Below are 23,321 nucleotides of genomic sequence, written 5' to 3' on the forward strand. Positions count from 1 at the left end.
CTAACCACACCACAATTGAGTGATCCATATGCATGCAGATTTCCTAATTTGGCTCTGGCGAATTACTCAAGGATACACTAATGAATCCTCTCCTTCCTTGGTGGTGATGTTCCTACTCAAGCAGTCCTGAAAGGATTCTGAGCTCTGGTTTCTGAAAGGACCCTAAAGATCAAACCTAGATGCCCATTAATAACTTGGTTAATGACTCATGAAACGATTTAATAAAATTACTGAACTAATAGGAAATGATGGGTAGAAAGAGGCTTAGTATGTGATATGTGATACTGCTCTTTTGGTCTCTGAAATATTGAATAGTGAGTTGTTCCTTACATTCTATTCTTTCACTTCTCACCCTTCTCCCACTTGGATAGATTAGCTGTGCCAGAAGCATGATATGGGCCTAAGATGCAAAGAAGAAGAACGAGCTGGTCTCTTTCTAAAGGTGGCTCCTAATATAAAACAGTTGACGTACAGATGTGTCAAACGATTTAATACATTATACTAAGTACTATAATGGTTCATACGTGAGTAGGAGGCTAGAAAATGATAGAGAACAGACAACTTTGTCAATTAAGGACGTTTAACAGTGGCAGTTAATTCTAAATAAGATACCAGAGATTGAAGAGGAATTTGCCTGGGCCAAAGAAAAAGAGATTTATTTTATTTTATTAAGATTTTATCTATTTATTCATGAGAGAGACAAAGAGGCAGAGACATAGGCAGAGGGAGATGCAGGCTCCCCGCAGGGAACCTGATGTGGGACTCCATCCCAGGACCACAGGATCATGACCTGAGCCAAAGGCAGATGTTCAACCATCTGAGCCACCCAGGTGCCCCAGAGATATATTTTAGTATGAGAATAAATTCATCATAGGCATGTTGATGTGACATGGCATGTTTCCATGTCATCTTTGAATACATTAAATTGGTCTAATTGAAACATTTAAATATATGTAGGAATAGGTGGAAAGACACAGATAAGAAACCATAGGCAGATGTCTGATGTTTGTATCTTGTAAAGATTTTAGAGTCCCTCTATATTAAAAGGAATCATCAGAGTGTTTAAAGTTAGTTGTGGACTTTTTAGATGTTTACTCAAGGGCAGTGGAGTTAGTTGGCTGTAGATTTCCATTACCTCTAGTTAACCTTGTATTTTGCTCTTATGGTTGTCAGCAGTCCTATTTGCATCTATTGTACAACTTCTTGTTCATTTCCTGATTCACCCTGTGCTCTGAAACGTCACCTCCAATGTCTCTCTGGAGGATTCAGTCTAGATCTTTCTCACCTTTGTTTTAGGATCTCAATAGACACTAGAGTGAGGTGACCTTGATTTTTATATGCATGCTGAACTGTGATTTCATTTCTCTCAGAATGTCATCATTCTGTGGCCTGGTGTGCACTCTGCATACAAAAGTATAGCAAGAACTTATAAGCTTATTTCCAACTTTGATCACACTTTCAGGATATAAGCCATTAAGAGCAATTCAGTATTTCTGATAAATAGCAGTAAAGTGGTATCTACATTTTTGAATGTAATTTAGAAACTAGAAAGAAATTTCTATTTTTATAATCCCATATCAAAACCCTGTTAATATATAATGTGTGAATCAGAAAGGCAATAGTGTGTTTCGTCCTAATTAGTGGGAAGTAGAAGCAGCATCATACTTGAAGTGGTTTCAGACTTTTTCTATCTCAGAATTACTTTTGGGATATTGATTTTTTTAAGACCTTACCAGAGGCATTAGAAGAATTCATAGTTTAACATCTTAGGTCTTGTCAAGTTGGATCATTTTTCTATGAACTTTTATTTTTCTGTCTTATCGCTTTATAAAACAAAACAAGATAAAACTAAAACAGCAAAGAGAACAGCAGCATGGAGAGCAAAGGTATATTGGTTAAAGAGTGGTAGCAGTTGACCAAGACCTATATAAATAAGTATTGAATGTGTTTAAGAACAGAGCATGGAGAAAGATTTTCTTAAGGGTCAGACCTAGAAAAACCACTGACTTGAGGTAAGAGAAATGAATGTCTTGTCAGTTAAAGTAAATAAGATAAAATTGAATTAGTTCAAGTTGTGGGTTTTACCAGGTTGAGGAATATAATAAGATCATTGGAATATTAAGGATAAATTGAACTCTGAGACCCCATTTCTAAGTAAGGATTCTGTACCTCTTCTCCTATCATTTTTCTCCCTTACATAGGAGGTTGATGTTATGCTCTGTTCCAATCTTTTTACTAAAGAACATTGTTTTTTCTACTTCTTTTGACAATGCTATGTCCACAGCAGTGTTGCCACGTCCTCAATTCCCCTAGAGAGATTCTGTACTCCATGTTGGAGCAAACGGAATACCTTTCTCCAATCTTGGGGTTTTATAGCAGTTCTGGGCATGTTTTGGGCCTCAGAGCATCCCTTATAAAAGTGGTCCCTTTTTAGAGTAGATTTTAGCTTTCCTCTCTCTCCCTTGGGCATAGAATCAGACCAAGAAGCTGGTGGAGAAAGATAGCATGACACCTCCTACATTTTCCTCCTCCTCAGCTCTTCTTCAGGGCAATCTTGCATAAACAGAACAAAGCCCCACAACAACACTGATAACCCTTTTATACTCCATCAAAGACCTGTATGGAAATAGAGGTGTGTGCCCAAGAGCCCAGGGTCTAGTGGGTAGCTATTACCTAACTCAACCTAAGAATGATTGATTGATTGATTTTGGGGGGGGGTGGGGGAGGAGGAAGAAGGAGAGAAAGACTTCCCACTGAGCCGGAACATGAAGCAGGGCTCCATCTCACAACCCTGAGATCATGACCTGAGCTGAAGTCAAGAGCTGGATGTTCAACCAAGTCCCCCAGGCATCCCTACTAAACTCTGTTCGGCAATGGACAGTTATTAATTAAAGTCGAATAGTAGACATTTGATCAGTCACAATATCTGAGGGACTTCCTCACATAATACTGTTGATCAAAGTGGTTTCTATTGAATTCTGGTCCATGAGCTAGAACTTTATTTTTTCAGAGCCTTATTCTATAAAAAGTACAGCCTTGAGGATAATATGTTGATCTTTTAAAAATGTTTGAATCATAAGAAGATTCAAAGTAAAAGAAAAAAGATTCAAAGTTATATAACTAAGACCCTGCTTCTACCCTGAGGTGTCACAAATATTAACATTTTATAATATCTGATTCATGTTATTATTTTCCTAAGAATTAAGATATTTCAAGCCACCTCTACTTGATCTCATGACCCTCCATTTCCCTCAAAGGCATTTCCTATACTTAAGGTGGTATACATCCTCTCAGAGCATGTGTAATAAAGTTTATTTATGTTTAAATTATACACAGTATTCTTTTGTGAATTTTTCAATTTCTCACAAATAATATCTCTTTTCAGTTTCATTTTCCCAGTCAGTATTTTGACTTTAGGAGCTTACTCACCTGACTATGTTGGCTGTCTCCTGACTTACATCCCAAAGTCCATTTGGTTCCATTTTGATGTACTGCCCATGATCTTAGAATGAACAGCTAACTGTGTCTCCCCAACGTCCCACTTAGTGGAGTCTACAGCCCTGAGATAGTGCCAGTTGGAAGGGATTAAAGCTGTCACTTTTATCCCTAGGTTTAATATAACTCTTATCAATTCTTGGAATATTCAACCTCTTAAGAAACGACTATAACCATAGAGACAAAAAGATGTTCCTGTGACTCCAGTGTATACATCCCTCCTCATCAGTAACTCTTTAGAAGATACCCTAGAGGGGCGCCTGGGTGGCTTTGTGGTTGAGTGTCTGCCTTTGGCTCAGGTCGTGATCCCAGGGTCCTGGAATTGAGTTCCACATCAGGCTCCTCACAGGGAGCCTGCTTCTCCCTCTGCCCTTGTTCCCGCCTCTCTCTGTGTGTCTCGTGAATAAATAAATAAAATTTTAAAACAAGAAGGTGATCTAGAAACTGTCTCAGCTTACTGGTTGGGACTGGAAGACTTTATTTCATTTGATTTTGTCCAGGTGTTTGTCGGAATGATGTGTGCCCACTTGACTCCTATCTACATTAGGAGGGTTCCCTTTTTTCCACATGCTCTGTAACATGGGTGTTGTTACACTTTCATTTGTTTGCCCATTCCTAGAGGTATGAAATGACCTCCCACTGTTTACACTATAAGTTTTTCAATTATTAGTGAAGTAAAGTGCCATGTATTAATAACATGGGGTTTAGTGTTTTGTGAATACCTGTTCTGCTCCATGGTCTATTTTTTTAGTTTTTGTCTTATTCATTTGTAGGCATAGTTATTTTGTTTACACGGAGGAGTACCAATTATCAGTAAAACAATAGGGACAAAAGGTCAGGCAGCTCGCTGCTACTGATGATACCATGTAAATATGTAAAATTGTTGATGCTCATGATGGCAGCTTAGACATCAAATAGAATGAAATTAATATTCAGAATCTTCACTTTAGGAAAGGAAGGGAATTTGTAATTGGTTTTAAGAAGGGTACTCAAGGGAAAATGCCAACTACATGTAACAGTATTTTCATGTCTAGGGAGGTCAATTTCAATGATCTATATTATTTAGTCATATAAAACAGTTTATTCCCAATACCTATGGAAAGCTGAAGTGGCTTTTAATGTGGTATTTAGAAGTACATTTTTATTTGATTTTTCCAGCAGTACAACTCAATGTCCACCAAATTCCCTTTATGTAAAGCATTTCAAGGCACAAATGAAAAATTCAAATGATATAGAGAACCAATCATAGTCATTCACTCACTGAAGTAAATTCACCCCATGCATGCTTTGGTTTTGATCATTTCTATTGAAAGAATGGCTACTCTGTTTTCCTGTAACCCTCCTTTTTTTTTTTAAGTATACTTTTTAACGTTTGACTTTTCCTAGTAGAAGTACATTTTTCTAGGAAGGTTTTATCTTGAATACTTTGACCCTAGAAAGTAAAGCAATTTAGCAGAGTTTCTCACACTAGGGATTAAAATAGATGTTAAAGTATCCACAGAGGATGAAAATGAGTATAAAGATGAATCAGGCATGAAAGTTCAGAAATGGAAAATAGATGAATGATGTTTCCATTTTATTGTCCTTGTAAATAAAATGAATTGTGCTTTTGGCTTTCATTCGCCATATAAATTGATTGTTACAAGATAAAATCTGAGAAAATTGAATTATAATTTTTGAGAATCCGTGAATCAGCAGCATTTTTTAAGTAGCCAGTGGAAGTGTTCCAGACATTCCACTGAATTTACTTTCCACAAACCTCCACTATGTATGTAGGTATCTTGTTTTAAAGAAAGAGGTGCTTAACATTTTAGGAGTTTATAAATGCATCTTCTTTCACATCAAAATGGTCCTGGTAAAATGAAATAAAACTGAATTCAGTTATGATCCCAGTGGTCTCTAACCCTAGGCTTTGTGCTACAGTGCTCTGGGATTCCCTTTCCCCTCTTTTATGGTCCTTCTATGAGCCTTCCTCTACTGCCATCCTCCTTCCTCCAATCTCAAGTCCTGTCTTGACAAAAGTGGAATACACTGGATTACTTCATTCACAGGTTACTATGAAGTCATATAGGTTAAGATCTATTACTCATTACCTATGACTTTAGCATATGATATTAATTAAATATTTATCAAGGCTTTTTGAGGGCCAAATACCATCCAATAAATATGTATGTATTATCTCTTTGAAACTTAAGATAGGATCTTATATTTTATAGACAAAGAAGCAGGTTTAGAAGGAGTTAAGAAAACTTGGCCAAAGTTTCACAGCTAGTAATCAACAGAAGTGAAATTCAACTCAGGTTAGAACAACACGAAATATGTATGTATATACACTATGCCACACAATTCTGAACAGGTTTCAAAACTTTGCTGTTACATATCCTCACCATTCATGGAGTAATGGCGTGCTTCCTCTGCTGAAGGTAAGTGGTACGACGACCACTGAATTGAGTCCACCCCAAACTGGACAGGTAGACACACAGTTCCACTGAGCTACTGGAATACTTGGAGTGTGCCACCTTCCCCAAGGGCTGGAACAGGGAGCATGAGAGAAAGATCACCTAATCCATTGTTTCTCACTTTGTTTAATGCAGTGATGCCACGCTTTGCCGAGCAAGTAGAGGTTGCCATTGAAGCCCTGAGTGCCAATGTCCCTCAACCATTTGAAGAGAATGAGTTCATTGATGCCTCTCGCCTGGTATATGATGGTGTTCGAGACATCAGAAAAGCTGTGCTGATGATCAGGGTATGTAAGGCCTCTATAGTTTGGAGCTGATAGAGCTTCTGGTATGGACCCCAAAGAATTTACCTTTGTTTTTTAATTACTTAGTTTAACTTGTTAAGCTGTTTGGCTCCTCATTTAGCCAGACAAGGGGGACTAGTGATCCCAACAAGCCGACATTCACACTGAATAACCTGAAGAGTGATTCCCTGCCTATTTCTTGCATGCATTGTTCTCTAAATTTGATACTAACTTTCAGGTGCCCCCTGCTATTAGCCATGTGCTCCTTTGGCTAACATTATTTTCCTATCAGGATCAGAAAAGCCATGGGGTGGTAGGAAAGGAAGGTTACCCAGCTTAGTAGTATCAATAATAATAATGATGATGTGATACATAGTTACATTATCTTTGTAACATATAAATAAGGCTATATAACTTTGCAGCAAACCTCCCTTCACTCACCCTACTATCTTTCCAATTTCAGTCTTAGCTGTGAGTCTTCTAAAGGATTGCCCAAGTAATTATATAGAGATGTAGACTAGAATAGTACATATAAGACAGTAGGTTATAATTCAACATAAGTATCATTTGCAACTTGCTTTGTTCACCCATAATATATCTTCATTTATTTATATTATTAAGACACATAGCTCACCTCGTTCCATTTAACTACGTAACATTTCATTGTAAGATGAGATTTTTTCCCTTTTACCTTACCAACAATTTGGCATGGTTTTCAAATAATTTTTTTACCCATAGAACTCTTTCTTAAAGTAAACTTAAATATTCAAAAGCATAATTGATGATACAAATACAGTTGTGGCTATTATTTATGACTGAAGCAGAGATGGGGCTTCTGCAGTGCCAATCATAAGCACATGAGAACATGTTGTCTTCTAGCAATATAATGTAGTTGTAAATTTTTTAGTGGACACATTGGAAAAAGAAAAGGAAACAGGTGAAATTAATTTTAATATATTTAACTTAATCAAATGTATCCAAAATGTTATCATTTTTGACAAATGTGGCATTAGCTACATTTAAAGTTCTCAGTAGTACATTGTAGCTCATGTCTACCATATTGGATGAGATAGCACTGGAGTGTATCCCCACATTGATCCTTCACAGTGTCTTTGAGGCTGCTCAATAAAACCATGAGGTATCTGCTGACTGCATTCTGAAACGCTTTCTCTCAGGGTGATCATTGAACATCTAAACCAATGTACCCACAAACACTGCAAAACAATAATAACCAAATGATATCTGTGGTATATTTTTCTTTCTGGACAATATATACCTAGTCCTTTGAGTATTTCATCTATGGCATTAATTCTCCTACAAATCTTTGTATCTTTGAGGTCATTAAATCCATGAATGATCCTCTTCAACTGTGGTATCCAGAGTGCAACATGATGCTTCCATGGTGATCTGAGTCGGTGGAATAGAGTATCACCAGGAAGAGTCTCCCTTCCTTCTTTGTTTGATATCCATGCTTCCCTTCAGGGAATATTTCAATATTACCAAATTCCTTTACTTGAAAGCACAAAAAGTATCTTAGGATTTTGTCTTCAAATTCAGCTTGATTGTTTTCACATTAAATATGTCTGTCTTAAAAAAATAAATATGTCTGTCATAATAATTTCATGATCAGTTCAAAGTATTCAGATCACTGCATAAGTTATGTCAGACAATTCTCATTATACTTAACTATATGAAGTTCAAATTTGGAATTTGGAGACTATCAGATGTATTTCCTGTTCTTCTAACTTGCCCATTTTGGATCTGTCAGACTCTTACCATCTTGTAAGAGTTGGCTGAAACCTTCTTCAAATTTTCTCCAGCAAAAATATTGACCTCTTTTAACTATGTATAACTGTTTCTGCTTGTGATAGTATTTATTACATCATTCCCATTTATGTCTATTACCTTCCTTATTTTTTTTCTATTACCTTCTTTAGACTGAAATTTTAGAAAGCAAAGTCTGTTTTTATTTTCCTTTCCCTGTGGTGCATTGTCTGGCACAGTGGTTAAGTGTGTGTGTGTGTGTGTGTGTGTGTGTGTGTGTGTGTGTGTTGGAAACATACTTGGGAAGATAGGAAGTTGACAGAAAAATGATGAGAATTGGAGAAGAAAGAAAAAAAAGGTAGTCAGGCTTTTAAACCTGTAACAAATTAGATCATTTTTATCCATTATCTACTAACTTGTGAAATACGGTAATAGACCATGAGAGTTATGTTTTCAAAGCATTTGACACTAAATCCCACTATAATCCTTAAGACATATTCCCTCTTTTGCCATTTTTCTGCTTTGTTAGCCTTCACATTTTTGTGACAACCATTCATCTGGGAGGCTGAGGAAGTTTATAGCCATCACTCATTTATTCATTCATGAGCTGTAAAAAAACATAATTTTAGATGAAATGCCATATCTTTGTTACATGAAGTGTCATTCCTACATCTCGACATTTCAAGTGATTTGATCAGATAGATTTCACACCACTTATAACTTAAGAGACAAATGTACAATATGTACAAATTGTTATTTTTAAAGTTCTCCATTCAGCACCCACATGGCTTTATATTATACTTAATTTCTTGGTTTGCTTTTTGAGTATAATGATTAAATCTACTTAATAGACTGCGCTAAGTTCGAAAGACAGACAGTGAGACAAGTAGTTATTATTTCCCAGCAAACCTAGCCATGCCTCCTTCCCTCCCAAAGTATTGATTATACTTTGTAAAAATAAGAAATATTTTTCCTCAAAAAAATAAATGCAGAACAAACCCTGAAGGGTTAAGTTTTCCATTACCTTGCCTCACAGTGATCAATACATATTTAATGTGGTGTTGATATCCAGGCACTCCATGATAGCTCCAGACAACCCTCTGAAGTAGACAAAACTTGTCCTTCCTGTATCCCAATCTCCCCTTTCAGGAGCCCACTTCTCCCTTGGAACAGGTCTACTCTGCCCCTCAGATGTGAAAGTATTGTTTGCTTCTTGCTGAGAATTGTCTTTTGTGATCTATCAGTTACAAAGGAATTTCCTAACTACCCCAGCATGGTAATTCAAAAAATTAATAGACAAACCTGGCACACAACCATACAGTTGATTCTCATTTTTGCAGTAGTTCTATCCTATGACATTGCTGTGAACACTGAGTTACAGAATGCTGAAACACTCTTCCTGAGGGAACATCATTAGGTTCTTGTGAGCCTCTGGTTATGTTTTCATCCACTGATCAATATACAACTGTGTTTTATGCATGTTTTTGTTTAAAGACACTTTAATATATACTATTGATTCATTAACATTGAACTCACCGCCAATCTGACTATATAATTTATTCCTAAAAGAAGTTTATCTAACACATGCAGTTTCTCTGTAAAGGACATCACAACTTTCTTACATTTAGGACACTAAACAACATTTCAGCACTGTACTTGGAAGCTGTTGTAAGCAGAGAAATCACCAACAAAAGGCACCAAAGTGCAAAAATATGTGCCACTAAATGAATGCAAAAAGGATACTTATTTACAGTATAAGAGCTGAAACAAAAAGAAGATGAAGCTTCTGTACACATTGCATGGTACAGGTCTCAGCTGTTGGACCTCAGCTGGGAACACAAGGTTAGGTGACTCAACTTTTTTCCCACGCTATATATGTCTGTGAAAAATGATACAGGCATTGATTTGGGGATTACAAAGAAACTTTTTGGTGTGTAGGCACCAAAATTGTTAAATTGTTATTATCATAACAGTTAATTTGGTTGCACATGATACTTTTGAAAGAAGGTCAGGGAAACAGTAGGGCCTGATAAAAGTCTAAAGTTTTTTTTTTATTTATTCATGAGAGACAGAGAGAGGGACAGAGAGAGGCAGAGACACAGGCAGAGGGAGAAGCAGGCTCCATGCAGGGAGCGTGACGTGGGACTCAGTCCCGGGTCTCCAGGATCAGGCCCTGGACCGAAGGTGACGCTAAACCACTGGGCCACTGGCGCTGCCCAAAAGTCTAAAGTTTAACTTGATAAATACCAAACTGCCTGAAAGGGCTCTTGGAGCATTGTAAGATGTTTAAAATTTCAAGGGAAACACACAGATGTCTCTCAGATATTATGTGAAATAATAGCCAAAATTAGCTCACAGTTTAAACATTAGGTTGGTATATTCCTTTTAATAATATCTTATATTTGTGAAGCTGGGTTTTGGGTGGTTGTTGTGAGAAAAAGAAGGTTCAATGAATGCTTGGTTGTATTCCAAGATTTGAGAAGTCATGCAATGTGTACCAGGCACTAAGATGTTAAGTCTAATCAACTTAATCCATTTTTTGTGATCTTACTGCTTAACACATCTGTTTGGTTTGTGGCTGTTTTTTTTGTTTTGTTTTGTTTTGTTTTTTTGTTTTTGTTGTTGTTTTTAGTTAAGAGGCATCTTGAAAAAATTACTGAGGCAGAGAGAATACTTGAAGCAGTAGAGTTTGGGAACCTACAGCCTAAGTGTTCTTTGATCATTGGCAGGCATGCTTGTTTTCCTCTCTCTACTTCAGTTTCCTTATCTGCAAATAAGGATAAATATTGCCTTAGCTATAGAGCACTAGCCTAGACCTGGCATTGAGTAGGTTCTTGAGAAATATTTTTCTTTTCTCATGCTGCTAGGATGAAGTTTCTTATTACAATCAATTAATGAAATAGAATTTGTTAAATAAATGAACAATATTATTAAAACTGAAGGGATTGGAGTTACTCATCAGAGCTAGAAATGAAGAACTGGAAAGGCTTTTGTGACAAAACTGATTTTCCTTTTGCAGATTGCTATTATCCAGTTAATTAACATGGTCCCATAAGAGTCCTAGTTTTGATTTCCTAACTCAAGTCATTAGAAATAATTTCATATAATTTTTCAGAAAAATTTGGTAATTCGATCTTGGTCATTTATTTATTATTTGTTGAATGCTTATTAGAAGCCTCACACTGTTGGATGGACCCTGAATGGATAGGTGAACAAAACAGAAGTCTCTGTTTTCAGAAAATTTATATTCCTCTGGTGGGAGACAGAGAGTATAATAAGCAAAAATATAGAACATGCTGGACTGTGCCATGGAGAAAACCAAGGCAGTATACAGGGATAGAACACGATGTGGGTATGAGTTTTATGAAGGATGGTCACTGATTAGGTAGCATTGGAGAATAGACTTGGAGAAGGAGGAGGAAACAAACCATAAAAATATTAGGAAAAATTGTGCTCCCAGCAGAGGGAAAGGAAGCCTAAAGACCCTGCTGAATGAGATGTGAGCCATTGACGTGTTCCAAGCTACTTAGCTCTTCAGGGATTACCAGCCTGACTCTCCTGGAGAGAGTAGAATATATGGAGAAAAAAACAGTAGCAAGGAGATCAATCAGGAAGCTTCCAGAATGACCCACGATAGAGATGCCAATGGCCAATCATTCTTGCCTGTGAGAGGATTTTGTTCTATATTGATTTTAGGAAAATGTAATTCCAGTATTCTGTTTGGGGAATCCTTCTTCTGGTGTCACCCAAAGTATCCTGGTGCTTTCCCATGTCCTCATATTTCTGTTCCCAATGGAACTCTCATATAAATTTGAGCATTTCTTTTAAATGGCCCTTAATATATGTTTCATGTGTCTTGGTAAAACAACTCTAAAACCTGCAGTCTTTTCTCATTTTTCTTTACTCCAGAAACTGTTGTAGAGAAGATTAAGCATTTGATTGGGAGCCAGAAGCAGGTAGATTGATTCTGTACTATAACTGATGTGTGGAGTGACCCTGAACAAGCACATGCTTTTCTTGGGCCTCTGTAATAGGCACAAGTTAATCTCCTAGAGGGGTGGGGAAGATTTTAGGCCAAATATTTTAATCATGCCATTTTACAAATAAAATCCACTTTTGCAATCTAACAGTTAGATAATAGACCTAGGAGACCAACTGTAGACCCCAAAGTGGTTTTTGATGGTTATAAGAAGCCTTCCCAGGGAGCACAGAAAGGCAAAATTGAGGCTTGACCCTCAGTTTCCAGCTTCCAATCCAGTGAATTATACATTTTGTTGATTCTTTTTTACTCAATAAACACTACCTAATGATAACAAATATTATTATCTCTGGGCCCATTTGCAGACCTTCACTATTTTTCCAGGTCTCCTTTAATGTATGGAGGTCCTTGACCAACCAAAATACAACACTGCTACTTGTTAAAACGAATAATTCAAAAATAACAGCATGAGAAGTAGACACATTTACATTCAATTAGCAAACTGCACATGCACAGAACTATTTATATGGGTTGCTTGGATGGGTTTACTGAATGATTAAGACACAAGAAAATATTTTAAGCTCATCCATTTGCCTGGTGTTACTTGTGATGGTTGAAAGCATGGGCTCTGGAGCCCCTTCAATGTGCAGGTGTAATACCCTGGAAAACTGACTGAACAAATCTGAACTTGTTTATGTAACTATAAAATTGGCATTTATTTTTTTTTTTTTTGGAAGAGAAGGGCAGAGGGAGAGAGAGAATATTAAGTAGGCTGTGTGGAACCTACTATGGGGCTTGAGTCCACAACTCTTAGATCATGACCTGAGCTGAAATTAAGAGTCAGATACTTAACTGACTGAGCCACTCAGGTGCCCCAGGTATAAGATTCATTTCATTAGGTTGTTACAAGGATTAAATTCTTTAGCTGAATGCCTGGCCCATAGTGGTTGATGAAAATTATTTCTATTATTATGATTATTGCAGTTATTAGGTATATATTAAACATAATAAGCATCACTATCACTTATTACTTGAGTTCATTTTTATCATTTACAAAGCATTTTCATATATATATATATTTACCCTAGAATCCTGTGAGGCAGACAATGCAAATAGGAATTATCTCCATTTTATGATTGAGGAGAAAGATAAACAGAAAAACTGTAAGTGACTTGCCAAAGACACACGGTTTATGAGTGGCAGAGTTAGGCCAAAAACGTTCAGATTCCCTGGGTCCACGTCTATGATATTATTTCCTTCTTCATTATTAAACTTTGTTTTGGTTTCTGAGCCCTAGTCACTTGAATGAAAGCTCATCATAATTAACCTTATGCTGCCAGGTTGTGTTTGTCATTGACTCATCCACTAAACACACAGATCATTGAAATGTTTGGACACAGTACTATAGGCACTGTCATATTTTCCTTTTTTTCTGTTGAGTGAGGTTTTTCATTTTACTTTTCTCTCTCCTTTTAAAAAACTAATGATGAAAAGCTCTTGCAATCTTGTCATCTCATCTGTCAGCAGAGTTTACCAACTTGCTGTAATTGTTCTGCAGTACATTCCAGAAGAGTGAAAAATGATGAGAGATTATTGTCTCTGTCCACAATGAAAATACAACCAGTTATTTGAACCAGGTTCTGCCCACCCCACCCCTGCTTTAGTTAATAAAGTATGAGAACAAAGCCTCTTTCTTCCTTCTTTCTTTTAATAATTCTGTGAAAGAAAATTGGACATCTGTGGATGACTGAGTGAATATTAATAAGGTTGATGGGGAGAGAGAAGGAAAACAAGAAGGATATGCCAAAGCTTGGAAATTACTACGCATAATGTGATATTGGCATGAAGACCCCATTTTATCCCTGTATGACCAATCTCAAGGCTTCATCAATAATCGCACCTGATTAATTACACTGAGGTAGCCGAAGAAACCAGCAGAATAAAAATGTGCCCTTTTGGAAGGGGAATGGGCAATTGCATCATCAATACTACTGTGGTCTGCTTCTTCCTTTTGAAATGCAAAGCCCTAGGAGGTGGTGCCACTGTGTACCAAGAAGCAGATTTTGGTTGACTGTCAGCTGTCTAAGAACCATTGATCTGAGAAGGTCACACTAATGTACTTTCTCCTCTTCATGCACCATCTTCACCAACTCTGAGTTCATCTTTTTAGAATTAGCAGAGGATGATAGTCTACAGTACATGCTGCAGGTTACACCTCAAAACAAAGTGTAACCACTCATGCCTCAGTTTCCTCATCTGTAAAGTGGAGAAAATGGTGTCCACATCACAGGACTGTGAAGAAAACTGTATGAATCAATGTACATACAGTCATTAGAGAACAGCATTATTGGCACAAGAAAAGCACTTAGTGTATGTTATCTATTATGCTCATTAAAGATAGGGAGTATTTTTGCTTCTGGGTTTATGGATTAAATCATGTCCTCTGACACAGAATGGACAGGGTCTTCATGTAACTACTTACTTTAAAGCCATTCCATAGCTCCAGTTCTTACCTGATTTATAATGTGAAAACGTTAGACACATTTGGGCATTTGGGTCTAAATTCTAATTCTGTTATTAACTAGTTTTAGTGACATTGGGCATGTTGTTTCTCAGAACATTGGTTTTCTTATCCCTAAATAGAGAATAAATTAGAGAATCCGAATAGGAAACCAGACCTGTGCTGATTTTAGTTAAATTGATACTATATAAGAAGGAGTTATTTAATCCTGGATGGTTTTGTGATTGGTAGCTTCACTTTTAAAAATGTATGAATGAATTGATTTCAAAATTCTAAGTAATGGTGATGGCAAACATTTTTTATTTTTTATTTTTTTTAAAGATTTATTTATTTATGATAGAGAGAGAGAGAGAGAGAGAGAGAGAGAGGCAGAGACACAGGAGCAGGGAGAAGCAGGCTCCATGCCGGGAGCCCAATGTGGGACTCGATCCCGGGACTCCAGGATCGCGCCCTGGGCCAAAGACAGGCGCTAAACTGCTGAGCCACCCAGGGATCCCCGCAAACATTTTTTAAATGCCTATTATGTGCCAGGCTCTCTACACAAAGTACATTACTTAATCTTCACAAAAATCATAGAGAAACTTTTATCAACAGCAGTTCACAGGGGAGGAAATCAAAGCTAAGAGGATTTTTCCAGTGACCACACAGATGCTCATATTCAGGCAGTCTTGACTGTGGAGTCTATAGTTGCAACCTATTCACTATACGGTTTAGTGACCACATCAGGTATTTCATCTGGACTAACCATTGGCTTGGAGATGATCAATTCTTTTTGCTTATTAAGACTAGAAAAGACTTGTAATAGAGCAAAAAGATAATTATAGACTAAGTCTAGGTACAACTTTTGCTATTGATGGTGATTTTCTATCTTAGAATAGATTTCCATGGGTGGAAAAACACACAAATATAATTTTTCTTAAAATTAGAAAGCATGTCATGTCAAAAGTTACAGACTTTTTATACCTACAGGAGGAAGTAATAGAGTTATTATTGTTTTTGTTTTGTTTTGTTTTTTATGGATAAATTGGGGTAGCTTGGTTTTTCTGACTCCATTACAGCCAATACCCTCCTCCATAACCCCCTACATGTAACTGCCCACAAGTTCTTTCCTGGGAGCTACTTAGCTTTTGCAGCCACAAAGCACACGGGTGGGTTGAAGGTTATCAATTTAAAATATGCTGATTTTTCTCTTTTCCTTTGTACCTTTAGACCCCAGAAGAACTAGAGGACGATTCTGACTTTGAACAGGAAGATTACGATGTGCGCAGCCGGACAAGTGTTCAGACTGAGGACGACCAGCTAATTGCAGGGCAGAGTGCACGGGTGAGTGGACATCCAGGACTTGGGTTTCATGCACCTACATATGGCAAGGGCAGTAGTCCTAGATCTGTCTGCTATATGACAGAGAAAGAAACTCTAGAGACATATGAGAAATATTCCAGCTTAAAGCATGGAGCAAGAAGCAAAGAAAGATCACTGCTCTGGCTGACGTTTGAATACTACATGACACTCTCTGCCAACCCAAGTGTTTCAGAGATGATCCTGACCAATTCTATTAACCATATCTCCTTCAGGGTAGATTCAGGTAATCAAAGGTAGGTGTCAGGAGATTAATTCCTGGGCATTAAAAAAGGAGATGAGATTCTCCTCCCTTTAAAGATTCATGTTTTATAGGATAAAAACAATTCTGTTATAGATTGGATTTTTATCAGATTCTAATTAGAATTTATTCTAATTCTCTGTTAAGTTTTACTTAAGAAAAAATAACAGAGGAAGAGGTAGTAATTTAGAGTAGAGGTTAGGAAACCCCAGAAAGCTCACACTGATTTAGAAATTGTGATAGAAGAGTAGGAATAGCCAGTGAGAGGTTAAAATAAAGAGGACTCAAAGAAGACTAAGCCTACATTGAGTCAAGAAAATCTTTGTATTTAAAACACAATTTCTCTTTCATACTTTATGTCCCGATAGTCTCATGCAACAATGAAATGATTTACAAGATATAGATGGACATTGATAAGAGAAATGAGAGGAGGAGGAATGTGAGGGTAAAAGCCAGATTATTAAAGATGGACTGGCTTTGATTTCAGATAGACTTGGTTTTGAATTGTAGAGTGGAGTGAGGACCATGCTCCATTACATGTTGCTTAATTTTTCTGAGCTTCAGTCTTTTTATCTATAAAATGTGAATAATAGACTTACTTGATGGGATTCTTTTGATGTTTAATTACTTAATATTTGTAAAATAATTAGCATAGTTCCTGACGTACTTGAAATGCCCAATAAAGGATGACTGAAAATTGTGATCCCTTGGAAGAGAAATTATTTTCGATCACAGATTAGTGACAGTAGAAAAGTACACAAAAGAATATGAAGTCCATTACTTTGAAAATCTTTTGTATACTCTAATTAACCCCCTCCCCTACCAGTGTGAAAACAGAAGTTCATTTAGCTGAGAGGCTTTTGAGTCTATGTTCGCATAATACTAAACCAATTCATCCATCAAGTCATCTCCTCTTCAAAATTAAGTAAAACCAGCATTTTTATGTCAATGACAAAGGGAAAATTTGAGTAATTCATCCAAACGTTAATCAATTCAAAGTCAATTTTATTGACTAACTGCAATTCAATATTGATACAGCCCAGTATCCATTGACTTGTTTTTTTAAAGACTAAGGCATATTGTACAACCCTTATTGTACTTTATAATCACCATCTTGTCAAAATGGCATGATTAGTACCACTTCTTATCAGGAAGAATGCAGTCCCATTGTACTTCCATTTCATATGTCTTACGTTAGATACCAAGTCAATTAAGATGGGTGGAAACAAAAATCAGATAGCACATTTCTATATCATCTATCATTTTTTCACCCAATAGGTGAAAAGACAATAGTCTTTTTTGAAAGATTTTTCAGCATGAATTATGAATATGGTCCAGGATAGTAATAACAAAGTACCCCTATAATCGAGCACTTGCTGATTTGTTTTTGAAATCCATCATGTGATCTGTGTGATTAACTTGCAGCAGACAGCATTAGTTATTGAGTCAGCCTATTTTAGCCTGTAATTATATGATGACAAATCAGAGGCCTAGAATTATGGCTGTAAGTTGGAAATAAGAGGGTGCATTGAATTTCTGAGATGACAGATGGTTGAACTTTTGACCAGAGAAGTATGTTAACTTGGCCAAAATTGTGAAGGAGGCAAACGTTGTCTTTGACAGAGGTAGTTGTTCTTTGCCACTGCCAGTCCTTCTCTGTTAGTGGACTTATTTTGTGTTCTCATTCAGTTAAATTCTTCCTCTGCAAAGGGTAAATTAATCTAAAAGGAGGTTAAAGTAGGAGAAAAGCTTTTAGTATCTACTCCAACATAGCTCCTAAACTCTTTAATTAAAGTGTTTATTTCCTTTATGTATCCCTGTGTACTACTCCTCTATAGCATTTTATGAGAACAGGAGAGGCAGAGAATGATCATTTCCTGATCTGATAAAATGTAGAAGTAATCAGACCCTATGATCCTAGACATGACATTTTATAAGCTGTTGCTTCACAGGTTGATGTTAAAATTGGTCAGCGACAACTCTTGGGCACTTAACCCTGGTGTATAGAATATATTATTTGGAGTCTCATAGACCTTATTTTAAATATGGGCTTGGTCAAGATGTGTGACTTTGGGCAATTTTCTTAACCTGTCCATATCTTATCCCACGTGTGTGTGTGTGTGTGTGTGTATGCACAGCATTCTATCTCATGATGTCATTAGGAGGACTGCATGCATATCACAAAATATGTCACAAACTGTGAAGTTGATGAAGAAGATGATGCTGATGCTTAAATGCATAAGATAGTTCTTCATTAGAAGGCTGGTCAAATAATTAAACCTAGAAGAACTTGGACAATTTAGAAAATCATGAAAGTTTTTATGTGAATTAATGAGACAATTACCTCAATTTTCCTATTCATTTTACAGCCTGAGACTGGTAAAAGTCAAAGGACCCACTTTTTAACTACTTATATTTATTATTCTGCTTTACAACTGAGTGAGTAGAAATGGATACATCGAGTTTTAGCCCTTTTAATCATTATGTATAAACATTCATGTGGGGGGACATGGGTGGCTCAGCTAGTTGAGTGTCTAACTTCAGCTCAAGTCATGATCCCTGGGTCCTGGGATCGAGTCCTGCATTGGGCTCCCTGCTTAGTGGAGAGCCTGCTTCTTCTTCTCCCTCTTCCACTTCCCTGTTTGTGTATGTGTGCTCTCTCTCATTCTCTCTCTGTAAAATAAATAAAATTAAAAAAAAAAAAAACATTCATGTGGTTGAAGCCTAAATGTTAGACTCTTACTCTGGTTTGAGGAACTAACACTTGTCAGTTTGGAAGCCTATAGACTTCAAAAGTCACTTTTCTCTTTGAGATTAGAAAAATAATCCTATCAAAAGCTCCTGAGATTTAGATTGAATAAAAGATTCTGGGCTGAGTGATTGTTGGCTGTATCAGTGATTTACACTTTTGTTTAATAAGTAGGGTTTGTAACTTCAGTCACAAAAAATAGTTGGCTGTTCAGAGGAAAGGCTGGAAACCTGGCATGAGGCACAGGAAATTTTGTGGATTCAAGTCTCTGATGCCACAGTTCAGGGCCCCAGATCAACCACATCAACAATCTGTAGAGCTGTGCTTGACTACTGTGTAGAAGCAGCACAAACTCTCAGACTGCCCAGCTGATCACATCACAGAAACAGAAAAGCTGATTTGTTCCCTTTCCTCTTGGCCACAAAAATCACTTTTCTCGTGTTCCCTAGTTTGAGGGAATGAACAATTGTATGTTACATATTTTGTATTCAACTTGATTCGAATGCAGTCAGCCTTTTTTTTTTTCTAGCTAGAACAACTTTAATGTGTTAACATTTCAAACTGCTGAGTTACATTGATAAGACCTAATTAAAACTCATGTGTTGAATTTTAATTTGATTAACTTGCAAATTTCACAGTTTGTGATCTACTGTTTATAGATAACCTTTTTTTTTTTTAATTTCAGTTTCAGAAAAGGTCAATTATGAATTTTTAAAGCCAGCAGGAACATTTTAAGAATATTTAGGAAAAGACTTTGACTCATTGATAGCTACATAAGCAGAAGCAAATGTAATGACACTTGCACCCAAGTCACACACCATTAAGTGCATTATGCGGGTCGAGCACCCCTAGAGTCAAAATAACATCTTCTTTTGCAAATCTGCTTTGAAGAGGCCATTTTTTTCTTCAGAATTGTGCCCTTAGAAAATGTTTATCGGTTCTGCTAACTTCTCTTGAACTATGTTGATGCAGTGAGTGGAAAAATAGTTACACAGTCAATCAAAAGATATTTATTGAGCTTCTATTCCTTGCAGGATCCTGAAGCCTCTACCCTAAGGAAGCTCAGAGAGAAGTCAGAAGTAGGACATTAATAGGAATTAGAGAGTAGATCAAAGCAGTTAATACTCAAATCCTAAATTATACAATCGAAACTCATGTGATATAGTCAAAAGAGAAGTGTACACCCTTTAATGCACAAATTAACCCTGTTGAGACAATGAAAGTTTTATTGCTTTCCGTCTGGGGATTAAATGTAGACTCTGGAGGTCTGCTGGGTAGTTTCACAGATTCTTCTATAGAGAAGTACCTAGTGAATGGTTTAAAGGTTGGTGGTTAGGACCTGTGAGGTCTAAGTAAAACATGATTATCAGCTTTGTATGAGGAGAGCATCAGACCATCAGGCAAGGATTCTTTAGGGAAAAAATACATATTTAACTTCTGCAAATCCAAACCTATCTAAATTGCATTGAGATAGCTGTCTTGTTATTAGTAAAATATTGTATATATGAGTTTATAACCAAATATTTTGTTATATATTAACCACCTTTCTTTAATACAGTTTTTAAAGTACTCTAAAATATTTCTCAAAAATGTGGTGTTTTAAATATTTTAAATATTTATATGAGTCTGGCTTTTTAAATATGGATTTTAATTTCTGTATATACACATGCACACTCACACACCTACACATACACAGAGACTCACATGCTAGTTATATAAAGTCACATGCATGTGCAGAATATAGTAAACACGGCTGTGTATTAGTAAGATGTATCTGTGTAGTTAATAGTCCAGGGATACCTTCATGAAAATTGAAGACACCCCTTACTCTGGCAGATGAAGCCTCATCTCTAGGTGCCCACCCTGGTGAACAATACTTGTGATTTCAGCAACGCTTGTGCCACTAAAATAGGATCATTGTGCAGTGTCTAACCCGTGTGGTTGTACATGGTGATCTAGTTGTACACAGTAGTTAAGTATGATTAGTTAACCTGGATTTGAATCCTATTCCTATTGCTTATTAGTTGTATAATATTAAAAACTTAATTTCTCTGGGCCATAGTATCATCATTAATAAAATAGGAGTAATAATAGTATTAATCTTATAGAATGATGAAGTAAATTAAGTTTTTTTTTATATACATAAGCCTCTTAGCACACTATCTGGTATATATATATCTGTATTCAAGGAATCATGTCAATCTTCTATTTATGTATAGTCATACAGAATCTGGGCCCATCCAGGTGTTTCACGGCAACTAGGTAATAAACTAGAGAGGTGGCTGGAAAGGAAAACTAATATAGACATGATGATGTTATATTAACAGTAATCTCATATATGCTTTCATTTTTTTGGACAAAGCACAACACATTCTTTTCATTTGCTGTCTACCATAAAACTTTGTGGTAATTGTTTACTATTCTTAGATCTGAAGAAGTTAAGGATATGATCCAGTAGCAATTAGGTCTTAACCTAAGTCAGTGACAGAGTCCATTGAGCCTAGTTTTTGTGAGCTTATGTCCATTGATATTTTTATTAGAAATCAACTACCTTGGGTAAGGGCATGAGGCAATTGGGTGATGGGAATTAAGTAGGGCACTTGACGTAATGAGCACTGGGTTTTAGATGGAACTTTTTTTTTTTTTTTTTAATTTTTATTTATTTATGATAGTCACAGAGAGAGAGAGAGAGAGAGAGAGAGAGCAGAGACATAGGCAGAGGGAGAAGCAGGCTCCATTCACCGGGAGCCTGATGTGGGATTCGATCCCGGGTCTCCAGGATCGCGCCCTGGGCCAAAGGCAAGCGCCAAACCACTGCGCCACCCAGGGATCCCTAGATGGAACTTTTGAATCAGTAAATTCTACCTCAGAATTAATAATATAATATATGTTAACCAAGTTGAATTTAAATAAATTTGTATAAATAAAAAAAGAAATCAATCACCTTTCCTTCCAACAATTCACTTACATTGGGAGGAGCTTTATAATTAAGGAAGCAGGATTTTCTTGTAAATGTTATTTTGTTTGTCCTTTACAAAAACTGTAAGTTCCCTAAATTATGCTCTCATTGGTGAATATACATATCCCAGAACCAGAGGGCTACCAGTGCTGTCATACTTATTCACATGGTCCTTTCTGTGAAGCAGGTTGCACATGGTTCCAAGAGGATGCAATGAGGTGACACTACATATTGCATTCAGGGCTTGCTACATACATGGTGTTTAACAAATATAGTTGGTTGTCTTAATTTGTGGTGTTTATATTCCATAAAGTCACCATGAACACTTAATTAGCAAATATGGAGTCCCTGCTTCTAGAGGAAATAGAGGGTTAAATTCCTAAGAGCTGCTAGTCTGAACATTTTGTTTCAACCAATCAGTAAATAATCGTGTTTAATGAATGTTTCTTTTCAGATACTTTATAATTTTAATTCAGTATCCTTGAACTCATGACCAAGAGCACTATAGCTCATGCCTGAATGAAGCTTGTCTAATACACATATGTTTCTCCAAAAGGCACATCACAGCCTCTATGTACTTAGGGATGCTAGGCAGCACTATAGTTGGGGGCCATATTAAACAGCAAAATTATCAACAAAGAGCACTAAGATGTGGGAAATGTGGCACTAAATAGACCACAGAAAGCACACTTCTTTAGTGCTGAAACAAGAAAGCAGAGAATTCATTATTCAACCACATCTGGGAACAGACCTGTCAGGTGACTCAATTATTTTTTGCAACTCCTTGCATGTCTGTGAATGACCAAAAGCACCACAAGTATTGATTTTAGGATTGCCAATAAATTTGAGTATGCAAATTTGAAAATAAAGAATCCATTAATGATGAGAGTCAGCTGTAGTTCTTGCTTTTCTACATTCTCTTACCTAGCAACTATTGAAAATTGACCTTTGCTTCCTAAACCTATGATGTTTTATCCCATTATAACTTCTCCATACTTCTGGGCTGTGTGAGAAGCCATAATAAATTATTTCAGGATTTCCATAGGGGAGGTATGCCATCCCTGAAATGCCCTGAGTTAGGGGATGGTTTGGTATCTAACCATGGTCTCCTTCATTAACACTCATGGAAATGCTCCCCACTGCACCCACTTAGATGCTCAGATATTGTTTAAAACTCCTCTCCTTCCCAGCGACAGAAAGCCTTTTTTTTCCTTTTTCTTTTTTTTTTTTTTTTTTTCTTCTCTGAACAGATTTCAGTGTTGAAAGAGGTGCATTCTTTCATCTGGTAAAAGTTTCCTGAGACCAAATATAAAAATTGTCAAGAATAGATTCCTTTGAACAAACATATGTCATCAAAGCGACACAGAAGTTCTGTTACTGTCAATGTGCACGTACCTTTTGGATCTCTGTATTTTTTGTGCATAGGAATAGGGACGGGGATTTGAGGGACCTTACCAGTCTGTGCTTTTTCCTTCCTAGGAATGTGAAAACATACTTTCTGGAATGGCATG

General features: G+C 36.7%; 1 protein-coding gene across 6 annotated transcripts in view; it reads left to right on the forward strand.

Annotated features, from left to right (window-relative positions):
* CTNNA2 (catenin alpha 2) overlaps positions 1-23,321 on the forward strand; it is a 1,081,323-nt gene that overhangs the window by 987,532 nt on the left and 70,470 nt on the right. For all 6 annotated transcript variants that reach the window (XM_025994443.2, XM_072767039.1, XM_025994441.2 and 3 more), the window contains 2 exons: positions 6,090-6,241; positions 15,712-15,825. In XM_025994443.2, coding sequence (XP_025850228.1) covers positions 6,090-6,241; positions 15,712-15,825 — 266 coding nt within the window. The remainder of the gene's footprint in view (positions 1-6,089; positions 6,242-15,711; positions 15,826-23,321) is intronic.

Source organism: Vulpes vulpes, chromosome 8 (assembly GCF_048418805.1).
Source record: "Vulpes vulpes isolate BD-2025 chromosome 8, VulVul3, whole genome shotgun sequence".
Classification (NCBI taxonomy): domain Eukaryota; kingdom Metazoa; phylum Chordata; class Mammalia; order Carnivora; family Canidae; genus Vulpes; species Vulpes vulpes.